The sequence below is a fragment of the Chironomus tepperi genome, unplaced genomic scaffold, assembly GCF_022539635.2.
Source record: "Chironomus tepperi strain 1889 unplaced genomic scaffold, CSIRO-AGI_Ctep_v1 contig_85, whole genome shotgun sequence".
In the NCBI taxonomy this organism is placed as follows: Eukaryota; Metazoa; Arthropoda; class Insecta; order Diptera; family Chironomidae; genus Chironomus; species Chironomus tepperi.
This window is the reverse complement of record NW_027226207.1, coordinates 8,219,464-8,247,186: the sequence shown is the minus strand read 5'-3', so window position 1 is coordinate 8,247,186 and position 27,723 is coordinate 8,219,464. Positions and strand designations below refer to the sequence as shown.

At 32.7% G+C, this 27,723-nt stretch overlaps 5 protein-coding genes and 1 long non-coding RNA gene across 17 annotated transcripts; 5 read left to right on the top strand and 1 right to left on the bottom strand.

Annotated features, from left to right (window-relative positions):
• The first annotated feature begins 838 nt into the window (after positions 1–838).
• Positions 839–7,110, top strand: LOC139085915 (polyprenol dehydrogenase). Of its 4 annotated transcripts, none has more exons than XM_070634111.1 (6): positions 839–946; positions 4,801–5,089; positions 5,159–5,440; positions 5,499–5,712; positions 5,771–5,969; positions 6,128–7,110. In XM_070634111.1, the coding sequence occupies exons 2-6, from the start codon at positions 4,906–4,908 to the stop codon at positions 6,320–6,322; spliced, it is 1,074 nt and encodes a 357-aa protein (XP_070490212.1). In that variant the 5' UTR covers positions 839–946; positions 4,801–4,905; the 3' UTR covers positions 6,323–7,110. The 4 variants fall into 4 exon arrangements, with proteins under 4 accessions (XP_070490212.1, XP_070490211.1, XP_070490213.1 ...); XM_070634110.1 differs by lacking the exon at positions 839–946 and adding an exon at positions 1,439–1,622; XM_070634112.1 differs by lacking the exon at positions 839–946 and adding an exon at positions 4,029–4,123.
• A 193-nt stretch (positions 7,111–7,303) lies between these two features.
• LOC139085916 (uncharacterized) lies at positions 7,304–13,871 on the top strand. 9 transcript variants are annotated; one of them, XM_070634120.1, is made up of 12 exons: positions 7,305–7,523; positions 7,585–7,692; positions 7,752–7,925; positions 7,987–8,176; positions 9,073–9,193; positions 9,346–10,707; positions 10,776–10,883; positions 10,945–11,118; positions 11,479–11,888; positions 12,028–13,286; positions 13,395–13,560; positions 13,658–13,871. In XM_070634120.1, exons 6-10 carry the CDS (start codon positions 10,524–10,526, stop codon positions 12,217–12,219), a joined length of 1,068 nt encoding a protein of 355 aa, XP_070490221.1. In that variant the 5' UTR covers positions 7,305–7,523; positions 7,585–7,692; positions 7,752–7,925; positions 7,987–8,176; positions 9,073–9,193; positions 9,346–10,523; the 3' UTR covers positions 12,220–13,286; positions 13,395–13,560; positions 13,658–13,871. The 9 variants fall into 9 exon arrangements, with proteins under 9 accessions (XP_070490222.1, XP_070490224.1, XP_070490223.1 ...); XM_070634117.1 differs by having other exon boundaries at positions 9,034–9,193; XM_070634114.1 differs by having other exon boundaries at positions 9,016–9,193.
• LOC139085917 (uncharacterized) lies at positions 12,295–14,764 on the bottom strand. Its single transcript, XR_011543966.1, has 3 exons — positions 14,594–14,764; positions 12,583–12,954; positions 12,295–12,516 (listed from the first exon to the last, which is right to left on the bottom strand). It is a non-coding gene; the product is annotated as an uncharacterized lncRNA (long non-coding RNA).
• On the top strand, positions 14,637–17,799 carry LOC139085914 (polyprenol dehydrogenase-like). Its single transcript, XM_070634108.1, has 6 exons — positions 14,637–15,501; positions 15,582–15,692; positions 15,912–16,085; positions 16,146–16,481; positions 16,818–16,891; positions 17,548–17,799. Exons 1-6 carry the CDS (start codon positions 15,324–15,326, stop codon positions 17,761–17,763), a joined length of 1,089 nt encoding a protein of 362 aa, XP_070490209.1. The 5' UTR covers positions 14,637–15,323; the 3' UTR covers positions 17,764–17,799.
• Positions 17,800–19,991: 2,192 nt separating this feature from the next.
• On the top strand, positions 19,992–21,575 carry LOC139086537 (odorant receptor 94b-like). Its single transcript, XM_070635002.1, has 2 exons — positions 19,992–20,486; positions 20,924–21,575. Exons 1-2 carry the CDS (start codon positions 19,992–19,994, stop codon positions 21,242–21,244), a joined length of 816 nt encoding a protein of 271 aa, XP_070491103.1. The 3' UTR covers positions 21,245–21,575.
• Positions 21,576–22,594: 1,019 nt separating this feature from the next.
• LOC139086166 (polyprenol dehydrogenase-like) lies at positions 22,595–25,681 on the top strand. Its single transcript, XM_070634521.1, has 7 exons — positions 22,595–22,850; positions 23,033–23,083; positions 23,739–23,795; positions 24,250–24,423; positions 24,531–24,744; positions 25,026–25,224; positions 25,453–25,681. Exons 1-7 carry the CDS (start codon positions 22,667–22,669, stop codon positions 25,642–25,644), a joined length of 1,071 nt encoding a protein of 356 aa, XP_070490622.1. The 5' UTR covers positions 22,595–22,666; the 3' UTR covers positions 25,645–25,681.
• Positions 25,682–27,723: the final 2,042 nt, after the last annotated feature.

Here is a 27,723-nt window from a genome sequence, read left to right as displayed (position 1 = left end):
ACGAGAAAAAAAAGAGAAACGACTTGTGTTGAATCGTAACGCAGCAGAAACAGCAACAATCGAGTGTTATACAATAAGAAAAAAAAATGAGTGTTGCGAGAAATATGAATGAGAGAATTAAAGTAATAAAGCACTGCGAGGAAATATGTTTACGATTTCTTATTGAATTAATAGCTTGGAAGTATTTGGATGTGGAACAAGACCAATAGGCTTGACCTACAGGAATAATCTAACTAACGTCGTAGAAGCAAACTAATAAAGATATTAATGTTAACTAAGTTCACTTCCGGAGCTCAAATTCGACTACATTTCAGTCAATTCGAGCAAACCTTACTTACTTACTTACTGGAACCATGCTCCGACTTGGAGCCAAGGTTGCTACAAAAGACCTTCCATCGAGCAAACCTTAAGCTTTATTAATTTCAGAACAGAAAATTCTCTAAGAAAACTACACAATAACCAGCAACAGCCAAACATTTAAGCTTCTTGTAGTTCAATTCCAAACATTACTTTTATCATCAAAGGAAGCTGTCAATAGAGCAAGTGTTGTACTTGGTATTAGAAATTAGCAAACGGAAGCTAGAGATAGAGCCAGCTTCAGACGACACCTGTGAGAGGTCATGGCTTTCAATTGAACTAAATTCACCGAAAGCTTTAAAATCCGTGAAACCCATCCAAAACATCTTCATCGTTTTTGAAAATGTTCCAACAGTGTAAATAAGGTTGTTGAGCCGACGATCATCACAATAGCGAAGAGAGATTCAAAACAGATGACAAAAGACGGGAAGAAAGCATGCTTAGTTGCATCGTAATGAGAGGATTTTAGTTCTCATTTCAATTTCTAAAGACGATAAAGTTATGAAATTTTTGTGTACATAAAAAAATTTATTTGAAAAGGAAGTTATAAGGATTAAAAGTGAATAAAAGTGTAAATTGATTGTTAAAGGTAAATATGAAAAGAAAAAGTTGTTTGATGTGCTAATTTGAATGTTTTTATTGATAAATAAATCGAGTAAAATATTTTGGAAATGACCAAAACAAATGAATATTGAGAGAGAAATTGAGAGAATATTAAAACAATTGCCAAGCGACGGAGTTACTCTCTTGCGAGAGAGAGAGATTGGTTCTCACATTTTGGCATGGTCTCTTCGATTTTGTTGTAATCAACTGTTTAAATTTGAATTTTTGAAGGAATTTTAAAATTTCTTTTGAGGCTGTCACGTCACTTATCGATTGACGAATTGGCAAGCTAAGCTTTAATTTTGAACCAAAAAAAGAAGATTCAATGACTGACCAACAAGCTACTCTCCCACGTGGATCATCTATAAATCCAACATACTCATTTACATTTCCCAATTCTCTCTCTACATGTCTCATCCATTAAGTATTCTTTCATAGCGCTCAAGCTACCTGTATTATCTGCTTTGTACTCACTTATGGAAAATTACTCAAGCGCTTCTGCTATTCGGCCGGCTGAATAGAGAGCAGAAGAACAGTTAAACTTTAGTCTTTGATTATACCTTTAACGAACAAGTCTTACAAAAGTAAGAAATATTTTGAAGCAGATCAAAAGTGTGTCGTGCTGAGTATTGTTGTAATTTGAAGTATTTCACAGAATAAATGTAAGACTTAATGATCAGCTTGTGATGTGTTTTGAGATTTTATTGAAATTTAAATGAAAATATTCAATGAATATATGAAAAAATTGTGACTTTATAAGTGCATGGTCATCTTTTGATTCACAATGTACATAATTACGTCAAATAACAAACAGAAGCAGCAAAAATTGATGACAAATCAAATAGTTTTGTTAAATATTGAAGTTAATTTGGTATTTATAGACATTTGAATTGAAGTTACTTGAATTGTGTTCCAAATTAGGTCAATAGTGAGGTTTAAATATCAAATCTTTTATGGGCAGATCTTTGGATGAAATGTCTAACTGATTCTGTCTCATAGTTAAATTGATGAACTTTTTATCAACTCTGATTTCGAAGAATTTGAGTGAATTATCAAAAATTAGCAACTTTAAAGCAGACTTGCGTCATTTCATTTCGAAAAAATTCGAAATTAGTTCGAAAGTATTCGAAATTGATTGCGAAAATTCAAAAAATATTTTACCGTTGATATAAAATAAACAACGAATAATATTTATTAAAAATTATCAGTTCTTTTCATGAAATTCCATGAAGTTAAGACTCAAATGATCATTGATATCATTGCTCATTTGAAAGAAAACAGTTACATGCATCAGAATTTGAATAAATATTGATTTTTTGTTTGTAACGTATTTTTTGAATTTAAAAATTTTCAACGGTCATTTATTTTTTAAAAATATAGTTTTCATCCCCGTTTTTTCATTCAAATAATAACGATCAATATTTGAAATGACGCTAGTCTGCTTTAAAGCAATAATCAAACAGTGAATTTGAAGCAATTTAAATATATTTTTGTTCAAAAGTATAGCAAGTCTTCTTGTGTAATTTATAGCTTAATTATTTTTCATGAAGTTGTAGAATTTAAAGCCGTTAATGCGTGTACTGTTAATGAAGTTCTTGTAATTAAAATTTACATTTCCGACGTAATAAATTAATATAAACACAATTAATATTAATATAAACATAATTTAGCATAAATCTTTAGTTCCTCATTTAGAAACATATTTTGTTGAGCTTAACTCCGTTCTCCAAATCCGACTATAATTGTGATTGAATTTGTATAGACTAGTTCTATTCATTAAGTTGGTAAATATTGATGTTCAAAATATTTTGGAGTCTTGGTGAAATCAATGTTTAATCCAATTCTAAGGACGACTAATCTCAGACAGAATTAATCGTTTTTAGAAGTAGACGTGCTTAAACTAGAAAAATAATTACCTGCCCATTTAAACATATCTATTCAAATTATGTAAAAAGACCAATTAGACTATTAGGTAGAAGTAAATTTTAAAACATAAGTATTTCATTCATGATGGAAATTGATACTTAAATTACGTTTCCCCCTTGCTCAATTTTACGTTCTAAAGAAGTGAAATAATTATAATTTGAACCCAAAAGACATGCAGAGTTACGAACCAGCAACATCAAAATATAGATTTGATTACAGTTTTATTGAAATGAGTCAATTTTCATCTTGTGACAAAGCAATTTGACGAGATCAGAAATGAAGATTAATTTCCAATATTTCACCTTCAATTTATTAATGTCAAAATTATTATTGCCAACGCAAATATTCTTTAAGTATATTCAGTAATGAGCTTGAAATTTCTTAAAATTCTCCCGTTGTTGAGAAAGATTTGAAGTGATTTCTTGACTGATACTCTTGACGTTATCCTAGAAAATGATGAAAAATTGACTCCTTCGATCGGTCCTTGATAATCTTTAATAATAAAAATTGCAGTAAATGTTTTGATAAGTCAGAAGTTTCATATGATTTTGACACGTGTGACTTATCTTTTTAACTTAATTTTGATTCAAATATACAATCTAGCCAACCTTGATACAACAAACAAATCACGAATTTGCAAATAGATTGACACTGGTGATTTCGTAATTAATTATCAAAAGTAAAGCAGTCAAGCATATCATCCGCTAATAAAGATGATAAAAGATAGTAAAGTACAATAAAAACTTTAAGATTGAAGGAGATTGCAATCATCGCAAATATGTGTAGACAATAAACAATGTCTTGTTTGACCACAGATACATAAATTGAAATCTACTCTCAAAAACTTCTTAATAAACATTCAATCAAAGATCAAACCCGAGCTAAACAAAGGAGTCGCTAGGATTTCATTTAATTGTTTAGTTTATGATATAATGTAAAAATAGGCTGCAAAAAATAAATTTGCCGAATCGTGCCGTTCGGGATAATTAATCAAGAACTAGGAACTAAACAGATTTGATGTCAATAAGATTTGAACTTTGGTCAACTATGTATCATTTTATATGTTGAATTAGAATGTATTTAGTTCCTAGATTTGCTTTATAAAGCTATGCTAGATCAAATTTAACAGTTTATTAGTTAAAGACCGTTACCACGAGACATTCTTAATTTACCATGTTGTTTGGAATATTTGAGTCATTTGTGTCTGATTTATGGGATGACGAAGGGCAAGCTGACGGTAATTAATAAATTTTATAGAGCAGAAGTGTTCTTTAGACAGGATTAGACTAATGTCCCTGGATTGGCTTAATCTCAATAATTTAACAAATTCGTGACATCGAGCATACAGCTAGCTAAAGCTATAAAACTAGCATTAAAATGTGTAATTTTGACTTGCATATAATTTAGTGCTTCAATTCATGGATATGAGTTTTAAGTGTTCATGCTCACCATAAATTCTTTGCAATTATTAATAACTCATTAAGATCCAATTTGTAATGATAATGAACTAAAAATTGCAATCATATAGCCTTTTAATGTGCATTTAATGTCATAATAAGTCACTAGAGTTAGGCAGGTATGCTTATTGGAATTAGGATAAATAATTGCATATTGCAACAAAATTTTTTAGTGTTCGTTTTCGAATTCAGTAACGCGGACGCACTCCCAGGAGCAAGAATAAGTGAACATTTATTTGGTATTTCAAATATTTTGGACCTGACTTATATACTTGACAATTTAGTTAATTCAATTCTAAATGCAGAATTTAAACAGTTAGAATTTCATCACAAATTCAGACATTTGAATTTTAAATGCTAATTTTAATCACAAGCTATAATTTAATTAATTCAAATCACGCGCATCTCATCCGTTTGCAGCTCATATGACAAAAATTCTTTTTATTCATTTTTGCAGACCAACTAAAGTCGAATCAAAGAAGTCAATAAACGCAGATACGTGTTGGTGATAAGCATTACATAATATTGAGAATTAATTGAATTAACAAAAGAATCTAGCATCATGTATATGTTATTGTATGCATTATTCAACGTTGTGCTTATTCTGTTCATCGTTTTCTTCTTCTTGAGAACACAAAAAGATATGCCGAAGAATTGGAAAGAATTTGTGATTGAATTTAAAATGCAAGCTGGTGGCACACAAGCATTGATTGAGGATACATTCTTAAGATATAAGAATAAAGTTGGTGAGTAAGCTAAGGCTATTGACATATCAGGAATTGATCCTTAAAACTCCTTTCCATTTTTATTCACAGATCTCATCCAAAGACCTAACAAAATAGCTGTAATGACTGGTGGAAATCGAGGAATTGGAGTCTATACACTTGAAAAACTTTTAAAATGTAGCATGACTGTCATGTTGGGTGTCAGAAATCCAGAAGCATCAAGAAAGAGCATTGAGAAGGCACTCGGCACTGAACTTACCAAAGATAAAGTATTCTATGAGAAATGCGATACTGGTGATATGAAGTCAGTCAGGGAATTCGCTAAGAAGGTTCAGGAGAAGTTTTCAGCAATTCATCTGTTGATCAATAATGGTAAGTGCTTTGAACAAGCTAGTTCCTCCTTCAATTCTCTAACTATATCAACTTCCAGCCGGAGTAATGTTCACACCATACAATCTAACAGCTGATGGCTTTGAGTCACAAATGGCAATCAACCACATGGGACATTTTCTCTTAACACATCTTCTTATGCCTCAACTTATTGCCGGATCTAATGATAATGATGGAAAAAATGTGCGAATTGTGAATGTTTCGAGTTGTGTCCATAAGAAATGTGATATTAATTATGATGATTTCGATTGCCAGTAAGTTTAAGGCTGATTTGAATTTTGAACAATTTAATACTTTTGGATCTACTTTTAGGAAATTCTACTACCCAGCTGATGCATACAACAAAAGCAAATTAGCACAAGTTCTGTTTACTAAACACTTGCAAGTTCTTTTAAGTCAAAGTGGATTGAAAATACAGACAAATTCTCTTCATCCTGGCGTTGTTGATACTGAATTGTTTGCAAATTCTAGTACTGATTATATTCCATGGTTTAGGACTCTTTTGTTTAAGGTAAGTGTCCTTGTCGGAATGGACAACAAAGTCGAAAACTTCTAATAACTCAGATCATACGTCCGAAAGTCATAGGTCGTGGGTTCGAGTCCCAGTTGATTTATTTATCAGTTCTGTCTGATTTTGAGAAACTAACTAAATATCAATTCAATTTTTAGACCCCAGAAGAAGGCTCACGGACAGTCATCTATGCATCAATATCACCAAAAATAGAAGGAAAAGGTGGAGTTTATCTTAGCAACTGTACAATCATGCCTCCTAATTCATTAGCTAATGATCCGCAAGAATGTAAAAAACTTTTTGATCATTGCTGTAAATTATTAAATATTGAAAATTTCGGAAGTTTAAATTGAAGAAATTAGACGGCCTGGTCGAAAATTTGAGGAAATTTCAGTAACGGTTTTTCATAATTTAAATATTATAGAAGAATTTGTGTGAATGCAACAAAAATTTGGATTGAAAAAAAATCACTAAATCTATTCCATTACCTTTGATTAAATCGATCATCGCATAGGATTAAATTCATTTAATCATTTTCTGCCTGAATATTAGTTTAATTCTATTGCATTAATTAGTTTTCAATGAATCTTTGTTTGTTTACATTAATTTTGCCAATTAAATTTCGTTGAAAAATTCAAATTTATGGCTAACCGTTACAAAATTTTTCAACAAAAATGTTAATTTAACTATCTTAAACAAGGTTAATTCATAAATTTAATAGTCAGAAATGTCAGCGAGAAGCTCATGTACCATTGAGTGCAAAAATTTTTAAATTAGCTGGTACACAAAGAAAGTTATTAATGGCTTCGTAAGCTCAAATTACCAAATCCCTAAAATTCTTCGTCAGTAACGGTCATATAAATGGCTCTAACAAAGGAACCAAGCATCGAAAATGTATAAAATTGGTACCAAATTGTGTGTCTCGGCGAGTTCTATAGGATAAAAATATAAAATCATATAGCATAATGGAAAATATTCGAGTAAATTAGCAAAAACTATCCGTTACTGACGTAGAATTTTTTTTCGACCAGGTCGTAGAATAAAGTCAACGAAATTGTTGACAAGAGAGTCATCAATCGAACATCGAGAAAAGATTAGATTGCATGATCAACATTAAGACTTACATTTTTTTTTATTTTTATGTTTAAAATTAAAATAATTTTTACAATAAATTTTTTGAAAATAAAGTAAGTTAAATAAATAAAAGCGATTTATGGCATTTCCAAAAATTTGGCATCTAGTGTGTCGCGGCACACAGGTTGCTCACATCTGATCGAAGAACCATCCCACGACTATATTTTGTAAATTCATCGTTTGACAATTTTAGGAAATTTCTTTCAGTTTCTTCGTCGCAGACAATTGGTCAAGTTCAAAAATTGTAGATTCAGATGATTTTTGTGCTTCTTTTGATATTATTTTCAATAATTATAATTTTATTGAAATTTTTAATGCCACATATTTATCAAATTATTCTATTTGAACTTTATTCAGCATATATTTGTGTAGATACAAAAATTAAAGATGCAATTGATGGACCGCGATTCAATAAAGTCTGTAAGTAAAATTTCAAACTTGTTTCTTGGTTTTTTGAAATTTTTTGGTTTTTCCTTTGAAGCACTTTACTCGCAGTCATCATCAATAGCTGTACTTACAGGCGGTAATCGTGGTATTGGCTTGGAGGTGTTGAAGAAGCTATTACAATGTGAAATGACAGTAATTTTAGGTATGTGATTTACATGACTGTCAGGAGCAATCAGTTAAACAACTTCATGTACTTTGCAGGTGTGAGAAATATTGAGGCAGCACGAAAATCAATAGAATCTTCCATCGATAGCTCATTGTTGATGAATAAAGTCATTTATGAGAATTGTGACACTGGAGATATGAGTTCAGTGAGAGAATTTGCTAAACGAGTACAAGAGCGATGTCAAGGGATCAATTTGTTGATTAATAATGGTAAGGACTGTGATATCTGATCTCTATGGCTATGCTTACCATGTCAAATGCCCACTTTAAGCTGGAATATTGGAAGTTCCCTTCAAACTCACAAAAGATGGATTTGAAACACAAATGGCAGTGAACTATATTGGTCATTTCCTGCTCACACATCTTCTTATGCCTCAACTCATTGCTGGTTCAAAGGAATCTGGAAGAATTTCAAGAATAGTCTGTACCTCATCAGACTCTCACTTTGCTGGAAAAATTAAGTTCGATGACTTTAATTGCACTAAAGTGTATCATCTAGGGGTTTCAATCCCGGGATCCCGCATCCCGGGATCCCGGGATCCCGGACGTTTTTCCGGTCCCGCAATCCCGGGATTGGAGAAGCTTCAATCCCGGGATTTCGGGATTGAAAATTCATTTGATATTGATACAAAATCTTCAAATTTGGAGTCTTAAATTTTAAAAAAATTAAAAATAACACGTTTAAAAATCGTGTAGTATGTCACTACATAACTGATCTAATAATTTCATTCACAATTTTAGAAGTTGAAGATTGAAAATTTCTTTAAAAATTCATATTAAATTGTTAATATTTTGAAAGACCAGAAATTAAAGATATTTGCATGCAATTTCTTAAAATTTTGTTAAAACTAAACTAAAGATCTCAAAAATTTATTCAAATTCCTTTTAACGACTTTTATAAATTGAAATTTTGCTAGTGAATGTGATCACAGTGTTGATTATGCTTTCTTGCTATCGGATCCCGAAAATTTTAATCGCGATCCTAAAAATTTATCAAGATTAGGATTTTGAGATTTTTTTTGGCATTAGCTTGTCTTTTACTAGTATTTTTACCACATTTTTGTCTGCTTGAAATAATTCATTCAGCCTCAAAATTTCTAATAAAAAAGGTCGCATTACATATGTACTGAAATTTGGACAAAAACGTGTTATTTTTCTTTAATTATCAATATCAATAGAATACTTTTTTTCATAATTCAATCCCGGGATTAATCCCGGGATCCCGGGATCAGATTTTCAAATCCCGTAATCCCGGGATTGAGATTTTGTCCCGGGATTGAAATCCCTAGTATCATCCTAGAATGGCATATTGTGACAGTGAGCTTGCAATTGCTATGTTTACAAAACATTTACATAGAGTGTGCATGAAAAATGGCTGGAATGTCCAACCATATGCAGCCCATCCAGGCTTCGTTAACAGCGGGCTCTTTGCATCTTCTGCTTTAGGATTTAATTCATTAAGGCAGTCTATATTGAAGGTACCCTCAATGAATATTTAGTACAGTGATTGTATTGTGTAGCGTATTGTGACACCTTTGTGGCCACGACTGAAACCACACGCAACATGCAGCACACATTTTCGACAATAATTAAATGTATACTAATCTTAACATTTAATGCATATTTTCAGACTACAGAGCAAGGATCACGATCGATTGTTTATGCAGCAATAGCTCCTGAACTTGAGTCGAATGGTGGAGCTTACATATTCAACTGTCGACCATCAAAAATGTGTAAAACAGCAATGGATGTGGTCGAATGTAGAAAATTACTTTTATTTACTTGTGATTTTCTTGGTATTAAGAACTTTGGAATCAAATAGAATTTTTAAGAAGGAGGTATAAGGTCAATTGTGGACTCAACCTTTGGTCTTTTGATTGAAATCTCAGAATTTTAGCAAATGTCCTTAAATTTAATCTCAAATTTTATTACTTTGCCATTAAGCTGCAAAAAACTATTAAGCATGCAACTTGAATCTACAAAACATGAATTAGACTATTTGAGGCTAGCAAAATAAAAAAAAAAACAAGTTTTTCGTGTATTTTGTTTTGATTTTGCGAGTCGTTATTGAATTGTGTATCAAAATACGTCAGCATCAAGTACAAGAAATTAATATCTAAATGCAGTTGTGGGCAACCTTTTTAGTGTCGCGGCACATCTTAGACCTAGAAAATTCTGAGATTTGATGTGTCGAGAAACACATTCGAGCGACATAAATGAACAGGCTCCGCTACGGAACTTTAAAGGACCAAACAGAATCCATCTCGGATTGGCGTCCATAAGGCTGCTAAAAATGGTCCTAACAGACAAAGAGACCACTGTTAGGTACCATAGTGGTCCTTCTTTATCATAAATGCATGTCTTTTGCTCAGTAGAGTAGGCAGCTTCTTTTTTTTTGTCAATTAAAGCGATTCTACGTTTGTGCCGCTCGGAACATGTTGCCCATCACTTATCTCAAAATTGCATAATACACTCTCATTCATTGTATTCAAATGCTCATGATTTCACTACCTTTAATTATGCTCCAATAATTTTACAGTTGTTTATAATCTAAATAGCCAACACCGGCATCTAAATTAACTTTCATGGCTATAAAGGTGTCTAAATTTTTTTTCTCATTCACCTGTCACATTAAAATGAAGAGGACAGTAATTGTATGTATTTGAATTACTATATCTTACAACTGTTTAAACATACACACTTTTAAAAATTAGTGAATAGCTATTCAGCATATTGAGAAGTATGTTCAGTTGCTTTAAGACAGTCATTGCAATAAGTCGGACTTAGAAAATAAATTAAGAATTAAAGATGATTTTATACTTAGCGTATATCCTTTTGTTCATTTTAATATTCTTTACTGGAGCATTTTTTCTATTTAAATCAAGTACGCCGAGAAATTTTAGTGAATTTTTAATGGAACTTGAGCTAATATGGATTGGCTTAGAGACAAATGTTGAAGACATGATGTACGGTCCGTGCTATAACAAAGTTTGTAAGTTTTATCAATTATTCCTTTTTGTTTGTCTTTCATTGATGGAATTTTTCTTATTTACGTATAAGCACTTTACCCACAATCGTCATCAGTCGCCGTACTTACAGGTGGAAATCGTGGTATTGGTCTATGTATATTGAAAAAGTTATTACAATGTGAAATGACAGTTATATTAGGTATGTGATTTACATGACTGTCAATGAGCAAATCAGTCAAACACCTTTATGTACTTTACAGGTGTGAGAAATATTGAGGCAGCACGAAAATCAGTTGAATCATACATCGACAGCTCATTGTTGATGAATAAAGTTATTTATGAGACTTGTGACACAGGAGACATGAGTTCAGTGAGAGAATTTGCAAAGCGTGTTCAAGAACGATGCCGGGGTATCAATTTGCTGATTAATAATGGTAATTAATAGTTAATTGTGGCTTATTGTTGCAATTTGAAGCTGTTGTGATTATTTGGTTGGGATTTTTATTACTTGAGGGGTTTCCCGATCATGCTTTTGAGTCTGTCAAAGCAAATTCATCTCCGAACAGCACAATTATCTGGTCGGCACTAGGTTGTAAGTTTATTGCCGCCCGTTGCCATAGTGCCAACATTAAAATACGTACCGATCGGGAAAATTTTCCTACTTGAAGAGTTCTGTGACATTTCTAATCTAATTTTGGAAATACATTTGAGAATAATCGGACAGAGCCTTACTAATATTCCCCAAAATTTCGATACAAATCCAGCTCTAACTCAATCTTCTATTTCATATCCAGCCGGAATAATGAGCCCACCATTCAAGCTTACAAAAGATGGATTTGAAACACAAATGGCAGTAAACCACATTGGTCATTTCCTACTCACACATCTACTCATGCCACAACTCATTTCTGATGGAAAAGAATCTGGAAGAACTTCACGAATTGTCAGCGTTGCATCATGTTCGCACTTGGGTGGCAAAATCAAGTACGATGATTTTAATTGCACTAAAAATTATCATCCTGGAAAGGCATATTGTGACAGCAAGCTTGCTCAGATCATGTTTACAAATCATTTGCATAAAATGTGTGAAGAAAAGAGTTGGAATATCCAACCTTATTCATGTCATCCAGGGCTTGTTAATACTGGGATTTTTGAAAATATTGCTGCTGGTTCTATCAATTGGTTTAGGAAGATTTTGATGAAGGTATTGTTGTGCATTATTAATCAATCCTGAGCAGCACAAATGATGAAGACTGCCAATGGCCATATAGCTGCCAAAAATCGACTGCTTTGATTTGTGTTGCTCGGGAATATAAAATTCTCACTAAAACTTCTCTTTTCAGACTCCTGAGCAAGGTTCTCGTTCCGTAATTTATGCAGCAATAGCACCAGAAATAGAATCAAATGGCGGAGTTTATATCACAAATTGTCGTCCGTCAAAAATATCAAAGATAGCTAAAGATGATGCTGAATGTCAAAAATTATTTTCGTTTACGTGTGGGTTGCTTAAAATTAAAAATTTTGGAATCGAATAGAATTAATGGACTAAGAAGGTTCTCTTGGTGTTTAGTTTGTAAGGCAAAGAATACTCAAAAGTTTGATGTGCAAGAATTAATAAAATTTATTGTAATAAATCAATAATAAGAACAATTTAGAGTACATAATGTAAATTAATCTAAGAAACCGAGTAACACAGCAAAGCCGCTAGGGCAGAGCTTCGTCGCATCATGTTGACAACTTAGCTGTATTGGACTCATTTTGATGTCGCATTGTATCGTATTTAATTATTGCAGTCTTAATATTGCTCAGAAAAAGCCGTTTAATAGCTTAAACTACAGAAATAATAAATAATAATTAAAATGATAGATTTGTTAAGCACAAGATAAATAAAAAATTACATCAGACGATCAAAGGTGATGTTTTTATTTGCTATGCCTTTTACAGATGATTTGTTAGAGAGGTAATGTTTTCAAAAATTAACTAAAGACGTAAATACTATTAAGATTGAACGTTTAATGATTTTCATATTCACACAATTGTACGCGGTGAATTAATTCAAAATTTTTAACTTTCTGTATCTCATTAAGAGAATATTACCCGAGGGATACAAATGAAGAAGGCTCCGTCAATAATCATTAAAAGCTTCGCTAAACTGGCGCTATTTATTAATTCTAAATGGAGCTGCATCAGTTTGTCGACCATATGACTGCCAAAAAAAAAGCGGCTTCCTTCTTTTTTTTTGTGCCGCTCGGGTTTGTTCTTTGAGCTTCCTTAAATTGAACAATAAAACAGAAGAGATCTAAGCCAGGTTTATTCAAAAACAATAAATATTATTTTCTCTTCTTCCAGCAGTTCTAAAGCACATCTTGTAGAGTTAAGTAGCAAAAATAACACAGGCTTTGCGCAAAATAAGATGAGGATTAAGATATTTATAATTTTTTTATTTTTGGGAATAACCGTGGCTCAAGATTCATGTTCAAATTATTGGCAATATGTTAGGGGACTACATCAAACTGAGGGACTTCTTACTATTACTCCTGACAGTAGATATAGCGATCATACACTTAAACTTACACTTTCTGTCAATGCGAAGCTTCCAGGAGTAAGTAATGCTTATTTGCTTTGATTCACAAAGTCAAGCAAAATCGACAAACCTGCATAAATCCCTTCTTAAAATTGCATAATTTTAACAATTCTTTCGACTTTTTAGAAATATATTGGAGCTATAAGTTTGATAAAAGATAAGCAAAGCGCATTGGATGACATAAATCGTGGGTACTCTATACAGTATCTTGTAAAATTTCCTATACAAAGTCCGTTGCCTAAAGTAATTTCAATCATCTACAACAATCAGCAGTTATGTACTGGGCTGAAAGGTAATATAATCCTTAAAAGATAATAGCATGTGCTGACTCACATTGTACCATGATGAATTCATCTAGTAACGACTGCTAAATATTTAAAATCTTTTAGATTCGGTCTATGCAACAACAATAAAATTCGAACACAGTCTAATCAGCCCCGTTGCACCATAAAGAGTTCAATCAGTTCAATGTACACAACCTAGACTAGCTCCGTCAACATAAATAAAGAATTTTACTTAAGCAAGGATCCTTGCTCAAAAATTTGATAATTATTAATCCATGACTATAGATGCTTAATAAAATGCTGATTCATGAAATCATGAGTTAATGATTCTTTTGTATTTACTAATGAACTACGAATTAAATCCAGAAGAGTTTGATATATTTGTTGACGTAAATTCCCACATATTTTCGGCGAATTCCAAAGTCGATTATTATTTACCTAACACTGAATTGATAATTGAAGATGCAAACTTGTCGCTTTAACTTATTAGTGGATGATTAGATTAATAGGATATTGTGTAGGATTAGGGGTTTCATGTAAACTTGCATTCAAGCAGTGCAATAGAGTTTCAAGGTCGCTATTTTGTCATTCGCAACACTGTGCTCAAGTTCAGTGTCTAAGTATTCTTGAATCCAGGAGCGGATCCAGTAAGTGTTCTGAATTTTGAACTTCTTCTAATTGAAATGAGCATGCTTTTTACATGTCCTGAGCGGCACACTGTGCGAATTTTAGTTTTCACTGACAAAACTGACCAAAAACAATCGTCGATTTTCAGTCAGAGTTCCCTAACGTCTTACCATCAATGCGACGACGCAACGTTGTCCTAGTGACTAGATTGTGCTGCTAAAGAATGGATCCGCGTTGCATTTGAGTAAAATTTTAGAAGTGAGTAACTTAGAAGGTTTAAAATGATTTTTTGACAATTTCTTGAACTTCAAAATTTGTATTTTAATTTTTAAATGTCCAAAAATCTTCAAAGTATCATGATTGATTCAATTACTTAATAATTTTTGTGCCTATATATTCCAAATATTTACTTACACATTTTATGTACTTCTTATATAAAAATACTCGTAAATCTCTTATTTGGACCAACTTGCAGACATCAATACACAATAAAAATGCCCAAAAATATTCAATACTAATGCTTAATATCTCCAAATTCAACAAACTCTCTCGATTCTCGTAGACAAGTCCACTACTGAATTAATCTTCAAGATGTTGGTAATGCAAAGGTAAAATGAGCAAATATCTTCAAATCGCTGACTGCTCACAAATTTATTTGATTTTCTCTTCGCGCGAAGATAGAAAAAAGAGCAGAAAATCACACACAAAATAAAAATTTGGCAGTTTAACATCAACTACACAACAATTGTCATTACGTTTTCTCTTTTAGACGCGATCAGTTGTGGAATTAAATTTTTGTGTGAAATTAAAGCTGTAGAAACTAACAAAAAAAATTTACATGACAGAAATTAGAAATTTTTGGAAATTTTACTCGACGGTGAAACTTAAAGTTGTGTAGTGGACACAAAAGTTTTAGAATTTTGAATTTTGGTGGCTAGAAAGAATTTCGGAGTGGATATAAAAAATTAGAAAGTTTTTGGAAAAAGTTCAATAAATTTAAGGATTCAATACTCTTAGGATTAACTTCAATTTTCAAAGGAACTGCTACATTTGTGTCCAAAATTTCATCCAGCATAAGTCATAGCAGTCAAGTTCCGCAATTTAATCCGTAGCAACTTAGTTTAGTCAAATAGTTCAGGAAATTATGTCAATATTCGCAATCGTAGCACTCATCCTCACTATCTGCATCTTTATCTACCTCTATTACGAATATGCTGGCGATGCCATTAAACGACGTCGTACAATATTCGAAATTAAGATGCTCTGGATGGGTACAAAAGGAAATTATGAGGATGCAATTATGAAACAATTCAATGTTGGCAGTAAGTTCAATTACAAAGACGTTATGAAGAAATTTATAAAATATAAATTATTTCAACCTTGAATCTTTTACTTTATACAGCACAACCGTACAAACAAGCACAAAAGATTTGTGTACTTACGGGGGGAAACAAAGGCATTGGTTTAGGTGTATTGAAGAAATTACTCGAATGTGAGATGACTGTTGTGTTAGGTAAGTGTAGTAATTTGTGGATTAATGGATATTAATGAGGAAGGGAAGGTGATGACGGACTTTTTAAGGTTTTGGGGATTTTGATTGAATTTTCCTGGATTTTGCAACTTTAATTCTGCTAAAATCTCCTCGAACATTCCCAAAATCCAGTGTCTTAACCTTGATTCATTGATACAATTGCAACAAAGTAGTTCATTAACATATGTTGTTCATTCATAGCCGTACGTAATCCAAAAGAAGCCAGAGAGTCTGTGGAGAAAAACATTGATGCATCACTTATACAAAATCGAGTGTCTTATGAAGTTTGCGATATGTTTGATATTGAGACGGTGAAGAGATTTGCGGAAGTTGTGCATCAAAAGCATCCGCGTATCAATTTGCTTATCAACAATGGTAATTTGACACATTCTATAGCAATTTGACCATGAATCAACAAATCTATTCCATTTAAAGCTGGAATCCTTCCTGCGCCATACAAAGTCACCAAGGAAGGCTACATCTCTCAAATGGCTATCAACTATCTCGGTCATTTCATGTTGACACATCTATTAATGCCAAATTTAAGAGCAGGTGCTGAAGCCATTGGTGTAAAGTCACGAGTAGTCAGTGTGGCATCAAATGTCCACGAAGTTGGACTTATCAATTACAATGATTTTCATTGTAAGAATTATTATCGTGCAAGTATGGCTTATGCAAATAGTAAATTGGCACAGATTATGTTTGCTTATGAGTTGGAGCGACTATGTCGGAGGGAGAATTGGGATATTCAGTCATTTGCTCCACATCCAGGTGAGAAAGTTTTGGATTTTTTGAAATGTTGTGGATGGAAGTTTGAGTTTGATGGATTTGGACAATGATATCGAGTGGACAAAAATGCATTAAAAATAGACAAGACAAGTTGATGTCCAGTATAGTTCAAACGTATTTTGTCCACTCGGGGATCACTTAATAAATTCTTTTATTGTTCTTATATGTCTATTGCTAGATTTCTAATTCTAATCATTGGAAATAACACGATTTTTTGCTTGTAATTTCAAAGTTTAAGCAATATTTTAACAAAAATTCTAAAACTCAACATTAATAACTAGCTAAATTACTATAATATTTCAAATTTTTAATCCACAGGCGTTGTAGACACTGACATTTTCCAGAAATCTCTTGTTAATCACATACCAGGATGGAAGAGATTCTTATTTAAGGTGAGTTTACAATTGACTTTATGCAGGATTTTATAAATATACCCGAGCAGCTCAACGCATCGAATTGCATTTTTCGAGCTGCAACTTCGCATATTTTCGACAATACCCCTAACAGGCAAAGAGTATGCTTTTTTGAGCTTACTCACCTTAAGAGACTCTGAGACTCAGAGACCTAAATTGCTCTAAGCCGCTTACGCAGACGTTTGCCTGCTAGAGTATGGCGAGGTAGCGATGATTTAGATAATACGTTGTACCATTCGAAATAGCAACCCAATTGAGTGGACAGGTTCATTTGACTAGTTGTAAGTCTATTTCTGAAGACAACTAATCACATTATACAATAAAGTGTTATGCAAAAATCAGTTGTCCGTAGGAAAGACTTGCAAATTTATATGCCGTCGAGATAACTAATCCAAAAAATACAAGCTGTCTTCGAATTTTGTCTGCAATTAATCAAATAAAAAACTGTCAAATCGGAGTAATTTGATATTTATATTTGTGATTTAATACCTAAATTTAATATCCAAAAGTAAAATCCCACCGAATCCACATGATATTAATTATTTCTTCTTACTTTCCAAATTGTTGACCAATAACTGTCACTAAGCTTTATATCCAGTTTTCTAACCTTTCATATTTTTATTTCTCTATTTCAGACAGTTGAGGAAGGTGCAAGGACGATTGTCTATGCAGCAATCGAACCTGAATTGGAGGGTAAGGGTGGTGCTTATCTTACAAATTGTCTTATAAAGGCACCAGTCAATGATATCGCACATGACGATAAGGAATGTGAAAAGTTGTTTAAATATACGTGCAATATGTTGAATATACAAAATTTTGGAAAAGAAAATTTTAATAATAATGAAGAATGAAGCAGTGCTGAATAAAAAAAAAATGTTTGAAATTATCAATAATTGTGTGTATTTGACTAATCATTTAATCATCGCATTAGTAGTTGCTGTTCAAATTTGCCAGTGCCAATAGTCAAAATGAACATTTTAGGCAAATTATTGATTTATTTTCAATTCCAACATGCTTAATTAAGCGCTGTGTTGTGTTAAAACTTTAAGTCAAGGTTACCAGACGGAGAAATACCCAAAAGTGCGTGAATTCATTACGTATGAACAAGATGTTGACTGTATTAGTTGGAATATTAATTGTGCAATTTCTTATGTGGTCTTCGTAATATGACAGGTTATATATCTTAAGTTTAAACAAGATTGGACAATTGAATTTGTTTGGATATTTCATATTTGCTTATACAATGGATATGTAAGATACTGAAAATAGTAAGTAGACTTGATGACTTGATGATTTTGTGTTCAAAGATTGAGATCGAATGTGGAAATTATTGAGAATTGTCAATCGGAATTAGAGGCCGACTAGAATTTTATATGAAGTTTAGAAGGCTTTAGTCAAGTAATTCAGCCGATTTGAATTTCCGTTCAAAATCCGAGTCAACATTGAGATTTGCATCTTAATCTTTAATCAATACAGTTTATTATGTTTATTTCCATGAAAAACTTCCTTAAAACCGTCCATAAAATCCATTTTAAGAAATTGAATCATCATCTTAACTCATAAAACTCCTCAAAATAGATTCCAAAACACATAAAAAATTGCAAAAAATATTAATTCGCAATAACATTTGAAGTCAGTTTCACATAACATAATCATTTGCACTTCATTACGTAAGATGACCATGGTGAGTGTCAACTTCTCTGTATATAAAGAGGATGATTGCGAATGATCAAGGTTGAAATATTTTTGCAAAAAAAATAAGACCTTGAATTTATTTGAAATCGTATAGTCATGCAGACAAGGAAATTGAGAGAGGTTTGTTGTAGACCTTTGAAATACCAAATAGATAAGCTGATTATAGGAAATATTTGAATACAAGATCATTTGAAATTAGAAGAAACTAAGTTCCGAACAGCAAATTAGGATTCGCTATGGCATCGATGGATCGCTGTATTAAGGGTAAAATGATGGAAAAGTGACGATGGATTTCGACCCATTGTGCCATTCAGAAACCAAACAGGCTCAAACAGGGATTCAGCCTCAATGATGCCGGCAGAGCCGATGATGTGCACAACTTTGTTATGCTGCACGATTAATAAGCCAATAATCATCATTTAACGCGATACACAACAATCAGTAAATATTCCAGACCTAAAAAGAAGTTTCCTATCCACAAGTTCACGGACTAATGTCAATTACAACCTAACTACACAAAACAATGACACACGAAAAATTTCAAACTTAATGTGTAACTTTTGAATACTAATTTGTATTAAATTTTCAATATATTACGTGGAAATTAGATGATGTACATGTTCAGCCTATAATTCAGTGTTGTCAAATTGATTGAATTTTTGAATTGTTGAAAGTATTCGATTAGAGCTGAAAGTCTATTCATAAAGATTGTTCTTCTTAAGATGGATCAATTTAAATTCGGTATGAGCATTAAAATAGACCAATGTAAAAACTACTAAAGTTTACAGTTCTTTTTATCAAACATTTACATTTCTTTACTTTAGAGTGTCAACATTAGCTCTTAATAAAAGTTTAAACTTTTAAATTCTACTGCTACTTTTAGTCATAATTCGGATTTCAAAGGAATCGGTTTCATTTTAGATTGTCCTAAAACTGGAAGGTGAAATAATATCTGGAAGTAATGTACCTGTCTCCATTCATTTTTCCAATGACATTCCTCAAAACCACAGGCGTTTGGCAAGACAGGAATGTCTCATTCATCTACAAGCTTTATGGATTGTTCATGCATTTATTTTGTCTGGAACAAAGCATAATTATGCTTACAATACTTCTTGCACATTTGTTTATAGAACAAGACATGATTGAATTTACAGAAGTATTCAGCAAGTCATTAAGTATCTACCTAACAGCAATCAAATCTTACATTTTTATCATCAACATTGAACGGATTAAAAGATTGACAAAAAAGTTGGGCAATTTACTTGAAATTAGTAACTATGGAAGTAAAGAACGTCCATTAATAATTCATTATGAGACAAAAATATCAAAGCTTACTAAGTATAATTACCTATTTCACTACATAATATGCACATTAAGTCTCATAATGGCAATTTTATCAAGTGATCGTCGTTTACCATTCAAGACAGGATCTTATATTGACTATAAGAACAGTGACGGTGGATATATGTTTATGACCTGCAGCGTATACATGATATCGCTATACACAACTGGAGTTAACAGCGTACTGGACTTCTATCCAATAATCTTCATGTGCTACATCATTGGAATGCTAGAGGAACTAAAAGGCTACTTAAAGACTGTTAAATTTCAATTTTATGTCTCAAGTCATCACAAATATTCAAATTTTTCCAAGAAAATTGAAGAATTTTCAATATTTGACAGAATTTTGTCAATCAAGAAGGAAGTAAAAGACTCTAGAATGAATAAACGCACTGTCGACCTCCGGACATGCATCAGCTATCATCTACAAATTAAAGAGTTTTGTAATGAAGTGTCAGCAAATTACGCTTTGCATTTTATGGTTCAAGGATTTTTCAGTTCGTTAATTTTATGCTCAACAATATTTCATTTTACTAAGGTAAGATGGATTTGCATATTGAAGATGTTATCTATTTGCTGAAGGGACGTGAACTCTAACTGGCAATACGCATTATTTCAAGAGCTTCATCTACTTAAATGTTCAAGTTAAGCATGTTAGTGAGTGTGCTTTCAGCTTACTCTGCTCTTGAAAGCATGATCTTTGCCTGCCAGGGGAAAAGCATGAAATTGCTTCATGACAATGGATAGCTTCATGGCATTTATATCCCAAGTGACACGGTGCGGTAAATCTTCCGTAATTCATCTCGCACCTTAACGTCACTTTGACGACAACTTAAAGGTGCTTTAGCTTCAATATCGCTCTGACTATGAATCGTCAGATTTCAAAACTATTCCTACCCATTCCCTGTAATTGAGTTCATTTACGAACGATTCTCTAATAAATTTTACTTAATTTAATCATTTTCCTTACTTTAGATCACATTCCAAGAAGACAGTGGCTTATTCTTCACAACACTCATGTACGCCATCATAATGATCTTACAGATCTTCCTTCCATGTCATTTTGGTAACATAATCTACACTAAATCTTATGAAATATCAATGAATCTTTTCCATTCTGATTGGATATACGGAGACAAAGTCTACACAAATAATGTAAAGTTCATCATGGAAAATATGAAAACTCCAATAAGGATCAGAGTTTATGGATTCTTTGGCGTTGATTATGAAATTTTCAAATCAGTTTGTAATTTTGCATATTCGATGTATGCTGTGCTTAATAAGAAGCAGAATTAAAAGTGATAATTGAGATAGGACAGAGAGTTAATGGAGCTATATAGCATGCAATAGTAATCTTGTAATGGCGTTGAACCAGCTTTAGCAGACCAATTGAGGTTTGGTTCACATTATGTGAGGATAGAATTCGCCTCATCTGGCCAAAATCCTGAATCACGCCTGCCTTAGGTCACTGCCTTTCTAGTTAGTCTTTTGTAGAACTAGACGTACAACTATTCAGATAGTACACATATCAATATTAAAAGACTTTAAGATGAGCAGGCACAACTTTTATTCATTTTTTGTAGGAAGTCACTTAAACAATTAATTGTAAACACAAGCAGTGATTAATGATAGTCAATAAAGTAATAAAACTTATTTTTTCCTTCAAAACACACAAAGTAAGACCTGTGACTCAACACACTACTTTGTACCGACCGAATGAATGAAATGTTCCAAACGCAACAAAAGATGTTATGCAATTGTTTCATTTCATTAATAAATATTCTGGTTTATTTTCTCAAAAACAAAACAAAACCACAAAACAACTTACACAGTTGCTAATAATTTAATTGTATGTTAAATGGAATCTCTGTATTGTGACAAAATGCATGCTGTACATATTGTACATGAAAAAATGAATGAAAATGAGGTGAAGTAAGTGTCGGACTGGGAAGATCTATTATCCAACAGATTAACGTTAGGGCACTGAAGTGCAGTCGCTGAATGAAAGGTAAGGCTCACATCTGATTAAAGGCTCAGTGGCAACTGATTTCGACCCATTATTACGACGAAAAATGCAGTTTTCCGACTTGCGCAGCTCTAATTAAGTTTTTAAGCCAAATATCAGCAGTTTTAAGGAGAGTTTAGTGATATAGCCTAGATTTCTGGAGATACCACATCACTAATCGAGTCAAACCTTTTCAAAACCCTCTCCTGACTACACATCTTACTTACTTACATACTTAAATGACCGTACAGATCATTTTTGATCAATGACCTTCCATAAATACCTCCAGAAACTCAACCTGTTTATAGTCAATTCTCAATATTAAATGAAAATCCTGACTACACCTCTGACAATAGATATGTCAATAAACTTTGTTCTCACCAAACCTTTCGTGCGTCATCATTCGACTACACTTAAGTAAATCCCAAGAAGAAATCATTACTTCCAATTCACGTGTATCACATCACATGCTGGAATAATTAATTCTTTTTTTTCGATTTTTTCTTCATTTCCAGTTTTCATCAGTAAATGTTGATTTACATTCTTTCGGGTTGGCTGCTTTTGTTTACCCAAAATTTTATCTCACGTTCCTCTCATCTTTCAGCCAGAAAAACCAGTCACAGAAAAATATTTCTCATTGTTAACTTTCAGTTTCGTTTTGATCTTCACACGCATCGGAAGTGTTGGACATAAGAAAAATAATATTTTTAGTGATGAACTTGTTAGCGGCTGCTTTCGCCCTATTAACACCTATTCCAATTTTACTCTTTTACTTCTTTCGATCGACAAAAGAGTTTCCAAAAACATGGAAGGAATTTAAGATTGAAGTTAGGACAATTTTATGTGGAATAAGATCGCAAAATGAAGACTTTATATTGAGGAAGAGGAACCGAATCAGTTGAGTGGACTTTTTATTGTCAATTTTGTGGTTTGATGAATAAATTTATCAAGTTTTTGTCAAATTTATGCAAGCTTGTTGATAAATATGAATGACATTGTTTGTGAATCTATTTATGGATGTTGTGACTTTATGGAAATGTTTTATAACTTTTTTTCACACTGATTCTTTCAAATTTTAGAGTTAGAAAGTCTTCCGAATAAAATTGCTGTCATTACTGGAGGAAATAGAGGTGAGTTATTATATTTTGAAATTAAATTGGAATTTTCATGTGCTGCATAAAAATAGCAGTGATAGGGGTCATTTGGATGTTATGTAATGGAAAAACTTGTGGAATTCAACTTCTCTGTCCCTTATTCGTAAACGCTGTGTTAGACCCGAATAGCAAAAATCGATCAATTTATCAAATATCCAGCTCCAGGCCTTTGTAATGCTGACATAATGCCGGATTCGGTTTAAATTCAGTATCAGCATCATGCTAGAGTCATGCTGTCCTGGTGTTGGACTTAGTAACGATAAATTGAATTGCCTAACAGGCAAAGAGCATGCTTTTATATTACAGAAAGACAACTACGATATCGAAAAGCTTTCTCTTTACCTGTTAGAGCTTGTGCTACTCGGGAGACTTCTTATACAGCAGCAGCTTGTGGCATATTTTCGACTTTTTGAGTTAGACTCTTCTGTAGTCCAACCAATTAGGCAAACAAGTGCTACACAACATTCAAATGATTCCAAAGAGCTATAATATGCATAAAATCTTAAAATTTGAAGTGGCCAACTAATCACATCTTTAAAATAATTGCTGAAAATCCAAATCAAATTTTAAAGTCATTAATTAACAATCTCTAAACAGAATCTTCTACTAAATTCCCTAAAATATTTTTCAGGAATTGGCCTTCATGTTGTTAAGAAGCTATTAAGATGCGAAATGAAAGTTGTTATGGGTAAGTTTAACTTTACCGGTTTTATATTGTTTTGATGTCATCAATGATTAGACCAAGATTAGACTATTATGATGTTGACTTGATGTCGACCTTAAATATCAACAGGAAAGACCTGCATTTGGATTAAAAGTAGTCAATGTTTTGGGATTTGTAAAGTTACACGAAATGTTCGAGTTTTACATTCCAGACATGAAATGTCTTAAGATTTATTGATGAAATTGTTGTACGCGGCTGGATTTAAAACAATCCGAGCAATGCAATGCGACAAACCGTAATTTTTGTGGTTGATACGACGATGTTACGATATACTAGCAAACAGGTTGTGCTGTTGGGAGCAATAAAGTCAAATTTGACTCGTTTTAAGTCTGAAACCTCTAATTGAATTCATAAATTTGTCTGTGCTTAATATAAACATGCACCTAATATCTATTCCTATCCCTAATTCCTCATTTAGGTGTCAGAAACCCAGAATCATCTAAAAAATCAGTCGAAACAGCCATCGGAGTTGATTTATGCAAAAATAACATCACATACCTCCAATGTGATACAGGAGATATGGAATCAGTTCGTCAGTTTGCCGCGAAAGTGAAACAATCATTTCCAGCTATCCATATTTTGATAAATAACGGTAAGTTTCGCGATAGTCAATAATAGAATTTACATATTTTCGAATTTGATGAAAATATTTTAAATTCCAATATTGGAAGAGATCAATGAACTGATTTACCATTTTAGCCGGTGTTATGGCAACTCCATACTATGAAACTAAGGATGGATTTGAGTCACAAATGGCAATCAACTACTTGGGACATTTCTTATTGACTCATTTATTGTTACCGGAGCTGATAAAAGGAACTGAATCAAATGATGGAAAGAATGTTAGGGTTGTCAATGTATCGAGCTGTATCCATAGAGTTGCTGATATGGATTATGATGATTTTAATTGCAAGTAGGTAGATTTTTGTTTTGTACGAAATGTGGCTTGTTGCAGACAAGGCTGATCGCTATACCCTAGGGAATGTGCATCCAGTATGGATCATATTAAGATTCGTCCTAAACTCCAGATCTGCTGCCTTGAACCAATTATTAGGAACAGCCAAAACTGCTATCCAGTGGTTCTTGGTGAAACCCTAGATAAGATACAGCAAACAGCAACTCCTGGAACTCCCTTAAACCATTTAAATTCCAATCAAAGTTTTAATTTCCCAATTTTCATTCCTTTTTCATCAGAAAATACTACTATCCAACAGACGCTTACGGCAAGAGTAAATTAGCACAGGTTTATTTCACAAAATATCTTGAAGTGATTTTTAAGGAACGTGGACTGAAAATTCAATCACATGCACCTCATCCAGGAATAGTAAATACTGATTTGTTCCAATATTCAAGCAACACAGCTATTCCGTGGTTTAAGGATGTTTTCTATAAGGTTTGTATATTATTTGCCAATTATTTTTACAATTAATTCTAGAACTGGATGTGGTTCAATGAGATCGACCGAAATTCCACTTGAATCAATCCATAATTTGGTCAAATTCATGTTCGGTCCCATAAACCACAATCCAAGAAGAAGGCATTAAGTCTAGTAGACTTTTTCATATAAAGTCATTCGATTTCCAGCTCTGATGACTTACATTCTTAAAACTTCCAATTCCAGACCCCCGAATCAGGATCCCGCACAATTGTCTATGCAGCAATAAGTCCATACCTCGAAGGAAAAGGCGGAACATACTTAAGTAACTGCTACTACGACAAATCACATCCAAAATCAAAAGATTTTAATGAAGTCAAGAAACTGTTTGATTTCACATGTCAGTTGTTGAAAATCAAGAGCTTTGGTGAATTTTAATTCACCACAATAAATTCAAATTTTTCAAAACCGTTAATTTTTTGATCACTAATAAGAAATATTGAAGAGAAACTAAAAATTAAATTATCAATCATTGTGATACTTTCAACGATATTTTTATCGATTATTTTGTCCGTTTAATTGAATTCCGTTTTTTTGGTTATTGTTCCACTTAATTAATTAAATTGGATTGGTAGCACATGAATAAAAAAGATATTAAAAATTGTCATTTAATTTTCTTTGAACTTTTGAGTCTATTGGACCTAAAAAAATTGTCTTTGCACTGACCGAGATACAGACATGAATTCACATCTGTTTGATTCAATGAAATGGATTATACGGAGCCAGCAGGTATTTCGTTTGGTTTCATTTCGTTATGAGAATAATCAAAAGAAGTTTGTGACCGATTTGATGCAAGTGGTTATATCTGTAGCTGTCATCGGTTTGATTCTGGCACTTAATACGTATTTTGGATACGATTACTACATGAATGTTTTGAAAACAGGTATGGAAATGCAATTTTTGTGGGTTTTTATGCTGTTTTTTCATGTTTATTCCACTCAGATCTCAACGATAGAACTAAGCATACAAGATTCATGGTTGTTACTGTAGAAGTTATAGCCACAGCTATTTGCAGCTTTTATTTCATGTTCAATTCAATTATAACACGACATTCGCAGATTAATTTTATGGAAAAATTGCAGAAAATTGATGAATTGCTATTCACTTCCTTCCGGTCGTCAATGGATCCAGCAATGTTCAGGAACATCTCATTAGCTTGTGTTGCTGCAATTTTGGGTTACTACTTTGGAGTATGTTTGAAATTAGTTGTTAAAATTGAGGAATTAGCTGTTTTAACCTCAACAATGTTCAACATCAACTACTTACTTCTTGCATCAATATCAGGCATATTTACTTTAGTCTTCATCTTTTACGTATCAGCAATATTTCTCCGAACTTATCAACTCAACCAGAAACTTAAGGAAGTCGTTCGATTCCCACCGGAAACTTTGGAAAAAATGTTTGAAACTAAAAGTAAATTATGTTTGGAAGTGATGAAATACACGCGAGTTTATCGACTTTTATGTACGAGTGTTGGTGACTTGAATCAAATTTTTGGATTCTCATTGGTGATGAATTTTGCTCATGACTTCATATTTCTGACGTCGTTGATATTTATGATGTTCTATTTAACATACTATGATGGATGGGAAGCATCAAAAGACAAAGTTTTCATCTATTTTGTTTGGCTTTTTCCGAATGCAATGAAAATCACATTCAGCTGTCTTGCATGTCATTTCACTAGAAATGAGGTAGGTTAACATATTTTTTTTTTGCTTTTGATGGATTTGTGGGGAGATTTGGGGTTTATGGCTATGGATATTTTTTTGAAGGACTTTAGCTTTTGATGTTTGGGATTAAATTGGAATTAAATGAATCTAATGACATAATTTGGAAGGAAATTGCATGCTTATGGATGCTAATAGAGGCTTACTGATTGATTGTTGAGAATTATGGCATGACATTGACTCTTTGTCTAAAAGAGCTAAAAGTGCTTAATATGCAATTATATCCATCTAATTGCATATTAAGCACTTTAAGCACAAATTACATAATTAGAGTTCAGGAATGTCTGTTCTGACTTCTGCAATCAATTAGAAGCCTGAAATATTGAGTTGGTGTCTAATACAGTTGCTGAGCAAGTCATAACACTGACAACAAGATCACTGCCTTCTATAAGTACCTTTAAAGCATTTTAAACGCCACAAGTCCGTTAATTAATCCAAAATACATCACCAGACGGTCGTAACTCTAGCATGGTGTCGGATTTAAGCCAAATCCACCATTAATTTAGAGTCATGCCAACCTGAGATTGATCTACCAATTTGTGTCATTTTGGCACCAACAGCTGCATCACTAGATTCAAACATTCACCCCAAAATTTCTCTTCATCTCAATTCCAGATCGAAACCTGCTCACAATATTTGAGAAAATTCAGCTACGAAGCCAACGAAGATGACATCACAGATCTCGTCGACATGTTTGCACTTCAATCAATTCATTTAAAAACTGAATTTA

Bases quoted from the DNA above. Each gene is read 5' to 3' on its own strand.
- LOC139085914 (XM_070634108.1), top strand. From the start codon at position 15,324: ATGTCAATATTCGCAATCGTAGCACTCATCCTCACTATCTGCATCTTT. The intron at 15,693-15,911 runs GTAAGTGTAGTA...GTTCATTCATAG, and splicing joins TGAGATGACTGTTGTGTTAG to CCGTACGTAATCCAAAAGAA. The intron at 16,086-16,145 runs GTAATTTGACAC...TTCCATTTAAAG, and splicing joins CAATTTGCTTATCAACAATG to CTGGAATCCTTCCTGCGCCA.
- LOC139086537 (XM_070635002.1), top strand. From the start codon at position 19,992: ATGGCAATTTTATCAAGTGATCGTCGTTTACCATTCAAGACAGGATCT. The intron at 20,487-20,923 runs GTAAGATGGATT...TCCTTACTTTAG, and splicing joins CAATATTTCATTTTACTAAG to ATCACATTCCAAGAAGACAG.
- LOC139085916 (XM_070634118.1), top strand. From the start codon at position 10,524: ATGATTTTATACTTAGCGTATATCCTTTTGTTCATTTTAATATTCTTT. The intron at 10,708-10,775 runs GTAAGTTTTATC...TTTACGTATAAG, and splicing joins TCCGTGCTATAACAAAGTTT to CACTTTACCCACAATCGTCA. The intron at 11,119-11,478 runs GTAATTAATAGT...TTTCATATCCAG, and splicing joins CAATTTGCTGATTAATAATG to CCGGAATAATGAGCCCACCA.
- LOC139085915 (XM_070634111.1), top strand. From the start codon at position 4,906: ATGTATATGTTATTGTATGCATTATTCAACGTTGTGCTTATTCTGTTC. The intron at 5,090-5,158 runs GTGAGTAAGCTA...TTTTATTCACAG, and splicing joins AAGATATAAGAATAAAGTTG to ATCTCATCCAAAGACCTAAC. The intron at 5,441-5,498 runs GTAAGTGCTTTG...ATCAACTTCCAG, and splicing joins TCATCTGTTGATCAATAATG to CCGGAGTAATGTTCACACCA.
- LOC139086166 (XM_070634521.1), top strand. From the start codon at position 22,667: ATGAACTTGTTAGCGGCTGCTTTCGCCCTATTAACACCTATTCCAATT. The intron at 23,084-23,738 runs GTGAGTTATTAT...AATATTTTTCAG, and splicing joins CATTACTGGAGGAAATAGAG to GAATTGGCCTTCATGTTGTT. The intron at 24,745-25,025 runs GTAGGTAGATTT...CTTTTTCATCAG, and splicing joins TATGATGATTTTAATTGCAA to AAAATACTACTATCCAACAG.